Source organism: Phalaenopsis equestris, unplaced genomic scaffold (assembly GCF_001263595.1).
Source record: "Phalaenopsis equestris unplaced genomic scaffold, ASM126359v1 Scaffold000021, whole genome shotgun sequence".
Taxonomy (NCBI): Eukaryota; Viridiplantae; Streptophyta; class Magnoliopsida; order Asparagales; family Orchidaceae; genus Phalaenopsis; species Phalaenopsis equestris.
The window spans coordinates 711,507-724,367 of NW_018164463.1; the positions used below are offsets into that span (position 1 = coordinate 711,507).

The 12,861-nt window shown below is 33.1% G+C and overlaps 1 protein-coding gene across 1 annotated transcript in view; it reads left to right on the forward strand.

The window, feature by feature from the left end:
• LOC110018395 (premnaspirodiene oxygenase-like) overlaps window positions 1–11,177 on the forward strand; it is a 19,554-nt gene extending 8,377 nt beyond the window's left edge. Inside the window, exon 2 of the mRNA XM_020715696.1 lies at window positions 10,295–11,177. Coding sequence (XP_020571355.1) covers window positions 10,295–10,894 — 600 coding nt within the window. The 3' untranslated portion in view covers window positions 10,895–11,177. The remainder of the gene's footprint in view (window positions 1–10,294) is intronic.
• The last annotated feature ends 1,684 nt before the right edge of the window (window positions 11,178–12,861 follow it).

Sequence of the window (12,861 nt, forward strand, 5' to 3'; positions counted from 1 at the left end):
GCTCCTTTTTGCATCTTTTTGCTCCAATGACCCTAATTCATCATTCCTGCAAAAAAAACATCAAAAATACCTTTCTTTAAAGTGCAATAACATCAAAAACAGTATAAAATAGGTATGAAAATCTCAACATATTTTTCTTTGGTCAGATGTCTACATTGCTTAACTTGTATAATGTTAAATATTACTTATGTAGTTGGAGTAATCAGTTGATAAATGGAAGCTCTAATGATAACTCAATTCAAGATTGCTAAGAAAATAATTTGATACATTAAAGGTGCAATCAAGTATGGTTTACTTTACTCTTTTTCTAACATATATAAAAAAGTTGGATATAGTGATAATGACTAGGGTGGAGATCTAGATGGTAGAAAGAGTACTACCTGATTTGTGTTCTTTATGGGAGATATTGCCTTCACCTGGCTAGTGAAGAAGCAAACTTTTGTTACTCAACTTGTGAAGTTGAATATATTGCAGCTACTTCTTGTGTTTATCATACAAATCGGCTAATAATATTATTGAAAGAATTACAATTTCCACAAGAGCTGCTCGTCAAGATACATATTGATAAAAATTCAACTTGCATTGGCAATTAATCCTATATTTCATAATAGAAGCATGCAATATGACACTCGTTATGAATATATAAGATAATGTGCTACAAGAAAAGAAGTGGATTGGAAGTACGTGATGTCTCAAGATTAAGCTGTAAACATATTTCCTAAGCTACTGAAGTAAGAAACGTTCATAAAGTTCTACAATATTCTTGGAGTTACATATCAAGTTTATGGGAGAGTATTAGGAATAAACTTTTTTTATGTTATATATAATCTTATTTTGAATGATTATGCTTATTGAAGAATTGATATGGTGAAAAGTCAATGTTAGGTGAGACGTTTGATGCATGTCTATGTGATAAGTGTGGTGAAGAATGAAGGGTTGAGATTAGTTTGCTTGTTGAATAATGTTTATTGTTGATTACTTCTAAATTTGTACAAATACCTCATAGTTGTATGGGTTATGAATCAAGTTTCAAGAAAAGTTTTGTGATCTTTTAAGTTGAGTTTATGAGAGTCTGAGAGTTGTGATTTGTGATTTTGTGTTTATATGAACTTTAGTTTTTCCCTAAAATGAAAGAATATATAAATTTGCAAAGGGAAAATCCTACCTTAAAATCTTGAAAAAATTGTCCATGTAGCAACAAAGTACAAAACCCAATTAAGAAATGAAAAACACCCAAGTAGAAAGTCCAAAACAACATTCAAAATTACGAACAATACTACAAAGATTTGACAACACAACAAAGTCTGGTTTATAATACTAACTTTTTAAATTTCCGTTAGCTGAGAAATTTTATCACCTATAAAGGTTAACCATAGAATAGACGTGTAAGTTTCTATGAACTTGATTATAAATTTTTAAAAGTTTTTAGCCACAAAGCCCTTAGTACCATAATATAGCTCTTTCAATAATAAAAAAGGATTCTTAATGGAACAAACCTTAGAAAATATACTCTAAGACTAGTTATAAAAGTAGAAAAGCCACAAACTTTGCATTATTAGCTTAGAACATAGAGAATCAATCTTCCAAATTCCAAAAAAGCATATCACTTTCCAATTAGATGTGTAGGTTATTTATAGAATTATACTATTTTAAGTTAAAAATCTCAAAGGTTTTGAGAAGTATCTAATGTCTATTTTGAATAAATGAAATTTAAAGTTTTGATGAACTATCTAAGAAGAGTAATTTAGGTTGGTCCTACAATGTCATGGAAAGAGCTTCCCCAATCAAGGATATAAGAAAAGAAATAATAAAACTATAAGAAATAAAAAAAATATTTTGATATCCTTTAGCTTAATTTCCTTCATAAAATGAGGACCCATACCTTTGAAATTACTCAGATTGACACATGGAAACCAATATTGCAACGAGAGAGAGGAAGTAAGAAGAATTTAGGATTCATCACCGGGCAAACCCCACACCAAAAATAGTGCCGACAGAGAGATAAAAGGCAAGAAGATATCATATTTCTCCCTATCAGGGGCTGGTTGATGATGCCCCCTAGAATGTGCGCTTATATAAATGTGTAATTACTTCAGTTTCAATCTCTTGTGATGGTTCCAAATACTTGATCCCACCCATAATTACACAAATAATTATATCCATGAACAAAAACATGACTTAGTTTACTTAAGTGGCTAATGTAAAAAATGGATATGTTATAGAATTTAAAACTGATTTATATTTTACACACTAGGGATTTAACGTAAGTATATGTATCGTTATAAGTAGTATAGAGTTTTCTTTTAAGACTTGAGTGTCAATCCCATAGAGAAGCAAGGTAAGTATCACTTAGGCTAATTCTAGTCTGCTACTGTCAGGTTTTAAGTTTGGAATGATGATTAAGGGAATTTTCTGATAATGACTCCTAAATACAAACCTAAATTTATAGATAAACCTAACTAGAGAAATTAGTTTGGAGAATTTTGAGATGTTAAAAACTACCTTTTACATGCGACAACCTAGATAATGTGTAAGAATGAAATGTTCAGAATTTAATGTGGCTAGTTGAAAAATAGGAGCATCCTATTCTTTACGCTCTCCCAAGTGCATAAAGAACATTGGCTAATTAAAGTTAAGTCCCTGATTGATATAGTTGTGCTGAGTAGATTCTAGCCTCTCACTTCTAGAATACCCACTGATCCTTCTCTAGTAGGACCAACCAGACATCACGTCCCAAATTAAAGACCAAATTGGTAAAGGATCTAGATTGTCCCCCTAGAAGTAGCAATTCTATGCCGATCAAAACTTATCTCCCTATCTATTTGCACTCCCCCTTGGATGTGGCATTCCCTCCATCCAAGGTTTAGTGTTGTACTCACTAGTTGATTAAATCATAGCCTTCCCAAGTCATTATGTTTTGCAATGGATTTTAATAATACAAGTGATCAGTTTGTAAAGTAAATTAAGAATCGATGAAGATATCATCACATTATGAAATAAGAGTAAATCTAAGCAATTTTAAATTCCTAAACATGCATCCATTTCATTGCAAAAGATAAGTAAAATGAAGATAATGACATAAACAGTAAAAGAATTGATAGAATTATGTAATAACCATATGTCAACAAGAAACATATGTCTACTTACCCTCTTTCGATTATATAGGTACATTTAATATTATATTAGTTTAATGAAACAATTTGTCAACTAGAAGCTTCTCATAGGAACAGATCATTAAATTACATTTTTTTAAGAGTTTCATTGCCGCTTAAACTACTTCAACATAGACAACAGGTCAATGTGAGTGCACTCAAGTTGCGAGATCATCACTCTTTTGAGTTATAATTTCACTTACAATAGATTTTAACATAACATATTGACACTTAAGTTATGTCAATAAAGCAAAGGAGATATTACTCATCACATGGAAATAAAAAATTTTCTATTTTGAAGAATTCTATCATAAAACAAATTTTCCTTTACATGCCACTACTTCATATTAAAAGAAAAGAGTAAAGAAAACCACATCATGAAGCATCGATAAAACACAATTGAAAACTTCACTAAATTAAAGCAAAGCTTTTAGAAAGTGTTTATTAAAACTATAAGATAATGAAGAACACAACACAGCTTTTTTTATCTGAAAGAAAGAGGAAAATCCCTCCAGCAAAGTCTCCTACCGATCCACGCAATGCTCGAATATTTTCATACACATATCTCTCAAAATCCTTCACCAATTTTTTCTGGAAAGGTAAAATTTTACATCTCCTCACACATACACACACACACACGCAAACACACACACACACAAACACACAAATTCATTTCAAACTCACCCAATTTCAAAATCAAACTAAATGTTATCATGATAAACCACAATTTGAACCAAATTCAAGCCAAATTGCACCAAATTCGAAATCCAATTTCCAAACCCAAGTCAACTACCCCAAATTGAACCCAAAGCCAATTTCATCAAAATAAGCCACATAACCAATCCAATTCGACAAAAGTTGTTTTCCAAACTCATCATGAAAATTTCCTAAGCTAATTTGAACCCTCAACTATTCTAAGTCTAAGCCCAAAACAAACCCAAATTCAAATCCAAGCTTAAACCCCATTTTGGGTCTAAATCCAAAATCTAGCCTAGGTTCATTGAGTTTATCCACGCCTTAATCACCACAACCATGTTTAAACCCTTGAGATGCTAATCAAATCACTAAGACAACCTTAATTTTGAGTCATGGACCAAGGGTCCCTCAAATTATGGAACCCATTCCTAAATTTGGTTAAGTGACTCATGCATGCCATGACTTGATTAAACCCTGAGGCTAATTACAATTAAACATTACCATGACTTACCTGAGCTAGCTAGTCGCCACCCTTGGTATGGTCGACCACCCTAATGGCCGAAAAATCAAAAACAGAGAGAGGCCACCATGGCTTAGACCCGAAGTTTGTCCCATTCATTGTGGCTATCTCGCATTGGCTAGGTGCGCCAAATTGCCCTTCACCTTAGCTTAATGGCACCAGCTAAGGGTAGCCTTGACGCCTCCCTTTGGCCTCAATTATAAATCCCCCCTTCCACCGCCGAATGAGGCAAAATGCCAAATCCTTGGGGAAACTCTGCCAATTTACTTCCAGAGCTTCTCACAACCTTTCTAAGTGCAATCCCGTTGTCCTCAGCCATCAATTTCCACTACTCAAGCCCAATTTCAACATTGAAAATCAGAAAATTTTTCGTCCATTCCCACAAACTCCACAAAACTCCAAATTGATCACTCCATAACCTTCTACAGACCTCAAATAAACTTTCTCAATCAAAATCCCTTTCTCCCAAGCACCCTAATATACCTCTTGTTAAAGCCTGAGTCACCCTCTAATCGAAATCGTACCAAGGCCACACCCCAGCTCAAATCGATACTTTAAGGAGGTGATGTCTCTAACCAACTCAATCGAGGCCTCACCTTTTGGGCAAAAGTATAACCCAAAATCTCTAAATTTTGCATCAGTTTGAACCTTTGCGAAGAGAACTTGTGTTTTATACGTATTCAACCATATAGATAGGTTTGTCTCACTTAGAAGAAGGTGTATGAACAAAACTGAGTGATTTGATTGATAATCGAGTGAGATATTAGAGTTAGAACACAAACGGTTCTCAGGAGCGAGTGATCCGAAACGATGAACGGATGTCGTCTATTTCCGCATCTATCGAACGGACGTACAAGTTCACGTCGGACGACATAATGGATTTTGAATTGTGGGCGTGCATGGCAGATGAGGTGTAAGACATGGTGAATCGCAAAATGATGCGTGGGGCTTCAAAGCCGTGGAGTTTGTGTTGGCGCTGACTTAGTTAAGTAGATAAATAGGGTATTTTGGAATCTAATAATTATAGAGACTTCAAAAATTCATATCTTAGTGTAGAAAAATCATTTTTTTAAATTAAGTAAATACTCTAGAGAGTAATTAAATCATAAATAATTTATGATTATAACTTAAATGAAAATTTGAGGGTTTATTCTTGATGATGTTCGGAGTCTTCTGTGAATTTTCTAGGGTTAGAGGATATTTTTATGATGAAAAGACCTAATTTTTAAGATATTTGATACTATTTTTGATTAAAAAATTCTAAAAAAAATTAAAAAAATATAAAATCATGTTTGGTAGGTTTACTGTGTTCAAAGGACCACATGAAAAATAAAATTCAGATTTAAAAGAGTTTCATTTACTTTTTCTTATTTAAAATTAAAAAAAATTACTAAAAATAAGGAAAATATAAAATAATTCAAATAATCACCAAAATGAGCCAAGTTGTTGGTAATCACATTAGGAGGCGTTTGTAAAAATTTGGAAATCAGAATAATTATTTTTAATATAATAATTTTGGTTTAAATAATTATATAAAATAAAAGAAAAATTAGAAAATTATGAAAATTAGTTTGGAATGTTCTTTGAGACCAGAAAAACTTAAGGAAAAAAAATTGAAGTCAAAATTTAAAACTTTATTTTTAATAATTAAATGCTTTCCCTAAATTGAAGTCAAAATTTAAAACTTTATTTTTAAGTTGTTTTTCTAATTTTGAAAATAATTAAAAATAGTAAAAATTACCTAAAATATAAAATTACTCTAAATTAACCTAAGTAACATCTTAACTACAAAGAATAACTGAAAGAGGTGTTTGTAAATTTCTAGAGGTGTGAAAATGTATTTTTAATAATTAAATGCATTTTCCTTAACTTTTAAATAAAATATTTATAATAACTAAAATAAAAATTACAAAAATATAAAAATTACTTCTCTAAGTTTCCTGAAGTTAGAGGTACTATGAAAAATAAAAAAATGAATTTTTGAAATAAAAATATATTTCCTTTTTATTTACCCACTAAAATTAATCCATAAATTATAAAAATTAAAGATATAATTCAAAAATTCACAAAAATTATTTCAAGTGGTCCTCTGATCTAGATAAGCCTCTGATAATTTTTCTAAGGACAAAAGGTTTATCTTAGTTAAATAAAATAATTATCATTGAAAATTCCTATTTCTTAAACTAAAATAATTATAAAAATAAAATAAAAATCAGAAAAATATAAATTCTCCTCTGATGTTTTAATTAACCAATGAGTAAGCTAACAACAAAGTTTTAAAGTTATTTGAGTTAAATTTAAGGAATTATGAAGTAGAAAGCCTTAGGGACAAGATTTTAGTTATGGAATTTTGAACTTTAATTAAGATTTAGGTCAAACCAGAGGACAAATGTGTAATATTTATGATAATTAACTCTCTGGAATAATTGAAACATAGAGGGTTAAAGGGTTGAAAACAATTCATGTTATTTTATATGAAAGGGTAAAAGTGTAATTTTTGAAATTATTGTGGTTTGGAAGTCAATTAAGTTGGATGAATCTAATGTAAAGGGCTTAATTTAGGAAGATGATAACCCAGTAATTTAAAGCTCTGAATCAATGGTTAAATGATGATACAAACTTTGATAAAGTTTAATCTCATCTCATTTTGACATTTTTTCAAAAGTACAAATTTACCTATCAAGAATTAAAAGCTTATTAGTGAACTGGGCTTGAACTAAAATCAGTTAATGAGATTTAGAAAAGAAAAATGCATTCAATTACAACCCCCTCAAACATTACAAGCTCAATTTCTATCAAAGAGGTAATATTTTTTTAATGGCTTAGTTTTCCCTTAAGGGCGATAATCTATATAATTCCTAAAAGAAACATCAAATGAATGACTAGTTACCCTACTCATGTGATAATTTAAAGATTAAAGTTCACTACACATAGGTAAGAAAATCACAACTAAATCCTAATTTAACTAGGGGACTATTAATTCAACATGGTAATAAGTTCCAATGAACTCGAAATGATTCAAAGGGTTTTAAAAGGTCTTGAGGTTCAAGCCCCGGACACTTTTGTAATATTTTTGGACATTTGAACTTATTGTTCGTATTTCAAGAAAATCATCTTTGAAACCTTAGGGACCCACCATAATATGACTCGGGACCCATTAACTCACCATTCTAATAAAATACAATACACTACTTATCCAACATTTATAGTCCAATGCTCAAGAGTTTGGGTCTTGGATAAGGTATCCAAATCCTTGTAAGCAACTGAGGATATTTCTTAATGCCACATATGGATCACTGGGCTTGTGTAATTCGGAGGTCTAGGTGGAGAGGACGATAATGACATTGCTTATGTGTGCCAAACGTTGGATATGAAGTGAGATTTTCACTTGGAGACAAGATATAAAACAAATATATTTGTTAGTGGGCTGATGTCGCTACAGTGACATATACTATTAGGAGGCACCTTAATCAATTACGAGTCAAAGTTTGACCATTGAATGATCTTTGAAAGAACTAACATAATAAGTTGTTAAATGATTTGACTTTGAGCCAAGATGATGTAGAATCCAAATAAATTTGATATGTTGGTTCTAAATAAATCTGATCCAAAATTTTGTCTCGTACCTTGCGTGTTTATTTCATCTTGAGTTTCATATGTGAGTCAAACTTAGGATCCATTTCTGAGAAAAAATTTTTTTTTGAACTTAATCTTATTCCCAATTTGGCACGTACCTCAGGATTTGACAATTCTAGATTTGTAGTATTTATTAAAACCCATTCAGAATAAATGCTACTTTCAACAGAACAGCCCCTCAATCCAAAGGCTAATATTTTGTGCCATAGAACATTACAGATCTCACCATCATCTTATAAATTTTTTCTTTAAGCTTAGCAATACTTCCTATCACAGAATAGGTTGGATGTATTCCTCCACTTAAACCAAGCAACTAGAATTGTATTAATTAACTACATCCCCATCTATATCACCATCACTTTGAACAAGAGACCCAAGATATCTAGAACTTTCACACTTTTAAAATTATTTGATCACCCACTAGCTACAACTCTTCCACTAGAGCTACTACTACTAAAATTAAATTTCAAGTATTTAATTCTAGACCCACTCAAACAAATTACTTTAGACTCTAATATTGGCCTCCATAATTTATGTTTTTCCTATACTCTTTCTCTAGTCTTATCCACAAGAAGGATATCACCGGCAAAAACTCTTTCTCTATTCTTATCCACAAGAAGGATATCACCGGCAAAGAACATACACCAAGGTGCATTCCCCAGTAAATTTCTAGTAAGAGCATCCATAAATAAAGCAAAAAAATATGGGCTTAAAGCCGATCGCTGATGTAATTAGGGGTGTTAAAGATCTGATTTCAAGCTAAGCTCAGGTTGGCTCAAAATCTGCTTGAAAAAATGTGATTCAAAATTTTGGTTGATAGCTTGGCTCGTTTATTTTAATCTGATCTCGATCTAAGCCAAAATTCTAGTTAAATTTTGAGTGATTAATGAACTTCAACCTAAATTTGCTAAATTCACAGTCATATGTTGTTAATAATCAGATTTCTAGCCGAGCTAGCGTTATCTTGAAAAAAAATTGATCCAAAATTTTGGCTAGATGCTTGGCTCATTTATTTTGATCTGATCTCAATCCGAGCCAAAATTTGAATCAACCTTCCAACGATCATCAAGCTAAATTCCCAGCCCTAGATGTAATCCAACTAAAATAGAAAAATATTTGACAACCTCTCTAGTTGTTAAATCCTTAACCCTGAAAATTTTCATCAAAGCAAATGAAAAAAAAATGAAAATAAAGATAACAAATTATCTTCCTCGGCCATTTCGGGTAGCAGCGGAATGGAAGGAGGTGAAAAGTGGAAGTTTTTTTTATCACTGTAAGCTGTGATCCCACCACTGTATTCTCTAGCTAGCTCCTATTGTGACTTTATTGCAAGGGTTTAAGGGATGAAAGCATTGGTTTTGGACAAAACACGGAGACACATGCGAGGTTTTCTGGGAGAGGCGAGGGCTTCGAGTAGAGAAGATGAGAGGTCGGGAGGAGAGATTAGGGCAAGACTGAGAGGGAGGTGATTTTGGGCAGTATATAGGATTAGTTTTAACGGCTTATAAACCACTTTTATTGTGTCAGCTATTTTAACACTATTACCAACAACCATTCGTGTCACTTAATAATAAACTGTGTCGGCTAAAACACCGTCAGATGACGGCCTCGAAGATAACAGATGAACTATATCCATTAGTTAATATTTTTTTATAACTAACGGGTTATTCTGTCAGTTATAATTAAAAGCAGTCGAAAAATAAAATATTGTTAATAAGTGAACATTTATATTGTAGTTATGCTTTCAAAAACAACCACAAAACCTTTGGAAATTAAAATATTTTTTTTGACGTATAAAAAGCCGTCGGTTTTTCTTTCAGTTTTAGTGTTTTGCTTTAGTGATTTTTTTTTTTTTAATTTCCTTCATCCATTGCTAGCTAGAAACACTTATGTGCTTCCATTTACCCAACTTACCAATCATCACAAAGTCACAATTACATACATTAGCAAGTGTTCAGAAATATAAAGCAGCTAGTTAGAATTCATTTGAAGGATTCACATTGCCTATAGTGAGAGTTATTTTTTATCAAATTATTTGTTCTAATTTATTTTAGGAGTCTGAAAACAAATTAAAGAAAACATAATTTGACTAAATATGCTAATAATTAAATTCACTTTTTAATTAAAAATCTTGTACCTTGATTTAAAAATAGCTTCTTCGTATGTTCATACAAAATATTTTTCAATTATTCCATAAAGTACTAAATTCAATACTGACACATATTCCTTAATAGTTATCTTATTTATTAAAAAAATTTACTTTTTTTAATTATATTGTTTTTGTTGCAAGGACTTATTTATAGCAGGTACTGATACCACAGCTTCAACTATGGAGTGGCTTATGTCTTTACTCATTAAACACCCAAACATCATGAAGAAGGTTCAATCAGAGGTAAGAAATACTTTCCAAGGAACAGCAAATATAGAGGAGAGTGACATAAGCAAGCTGCCTTATTTGAATCAAGTTGTCAAAGAAACCCTTAGACTGTATCCAGCAGCCCCTCTACTGGCTCCTAGACTTTGTCGCGAGACAATCGAATTAGAAGGCAACACAATACCAGTTGGAAGTCGGATAGTGATCAATGCATGGGCCATCATGAGGGAGCCGAGATGTTGGGATAATTCAGAGAGCTTTCAACCTGAGAGATTTGAATATACATCATATGATTTTAAAGGGTCTAAATCCGAGTACATTCCTTTTGGTGGAGGAAGGAGGATGTGTCCAGGCATCGCATTTGCAATAGTTGGCTTATCTTATTGGTTTGCACAATTACTCTTCCACTTTGATTGGGAGCTCCCTGAAGGAAGAAGGCCTGACGAATTGGACATGGAAGAAGATTTTGGTTTGACAGTATCTAGAAAAAATGATTTGCTCCTAGTTGCCACTTGATACAAGTAATCCTCCAATGCGTAGAAAAAATAATATATCATGTTTTCCTAAACGAAAAACTAGTACCTTTACCTTTTGAACCGTGTTTTTAGACAGTTCTTGCAAAATTTACTTGTACATCTGTTGTATGATACTGTTAGGCCCTAGGCCCATGAATGTGATCATTGCACTGTTACAAGTTGGCTTTTTACTTGCTGCACACGAAAACGTCGGGAAAAAATGCTTCCTAATGCACCATGTATGCACAAATCATATAAAAATATCCTTTTTAGGAATTTATTAAGCAGGAATAGTTGAAGTTTAATCAGCATGTAAAGGAACTTAATTCAGTGATTACATGTGATAAAACTTGTTGAGAAATTAGGGCAAAGAAAAATAGTAATCGACACAAATCTAGAATAACACAGATTTAACGAGGTTCGGCAAAGATGCCTACGTCCTCAGGAGCAGAGCGGCGAGTTCTTTCACTAATTCAGAAAAGAGAATACAGAAATCAGGAATACTTCCCGAGGTTACTAACAGACCAATTTATAACCTCAGGAGTAAACCCTAAGTACAATACATAATTACAGCATTACCCCAGTACCGTACCGCGGGGCTTTGCCCCCGCACCCCCGATCTACGTAACTTCCCGATTTGGACAAATTCTTCCGCTCCTCTTAGATCCAGTGTCTGTCCCTATATGGTATATGAGTCATACCATAACAAATCTCCACCTTGGCGAATATCCAACCCCTTAGGAGAAAAGATACCTGAGAGTTACACCTGCATCACTGTGGGTTGGGTCACCATGCTTCTCTAGCAACTGCAAACATTCAACAAGTCCAAGCAATGCAAGAACTTGTTGATATTAACTGGCTTGGTCAACATATCAGCTGCATTCTCATCAGTATGAAACTTCTGCAACAATATCTCCCCAGAAGCAATCAACTCTCTAATCTTGTGATACCTGACATCAATGTGCTTGGTTCTCGCATGGTACACCTGGTTCTTAGCCAGATAATAACACTATGACTGTCACAATGCAACTGAACTCTACCTTACTCAACACCCAGTTTCTTTACTAGCCCAATAAGCCATAAGACTTTTTTAGCAGCTTCAGCTACTGTCATGTACTCAGCTTCAGTTGTAGATAATGCCACAATAAACTGAATTGTTGATTTCCATCATATAGGCCCTCCACAAAGAGTAAACACATACCCAGTTGTAGACCTTCTGTCATCCAAATCACCTGCATAGTCTGAATCAACGTACCCCACAACTGAATGATCATTCTGCTGACTGCCAAAAATAATTCCATATTCTAGAGTACCTTTCAGATACCTAAAAATCCACTTGACTACTTCCCAATGCCGCCTTCCAGGTTTAGCCATGTGTTTGCAGACTTGGCTAATAGCATGAGCCAAATCAGGAAGTGTACATACCATTGCATGCATCAAGCAGCCAACTGCACTGGCATATGGAACCTTTTATGGAACCTTTGCGGAACCTTTGCCATGTCTTCAATTTCTGTATCTGTCTTAGGACATTGTTCTGAAGAAAGCTTAAAATAATTTGCCAAAGGAGTGCTTACAGGCTTTGCTTTGCTCATCTCAAACCTTTTCTGCACTTTCTCAACATAGCCTCGTTGAGATAAAGATAATCGTCTTGAGCCTCTGTCTCGATGAATCTCCATTCTAAGAATCTTCTTCGTAGGACCCAAGTTTTTCATGTCAAATTCCTGGCTCAATAAAGCTTTCAAACTACGAACATCATTCATATTCTTTGCAACAATTAGCATATCATCAACATACAATAATGGAAAAAATAATAGAACCATCATCAAGAATCTTCACATAAACACAACAATCATACTCACATCGCCTGTAGCCAATCTGAATCATGTAGGAGTCAAACCGCTTGTACCAGTGTCTCGGAGATGTCTCCAACCCATACAACGATTTCTTTAACCTGCAAACCAGATGCTC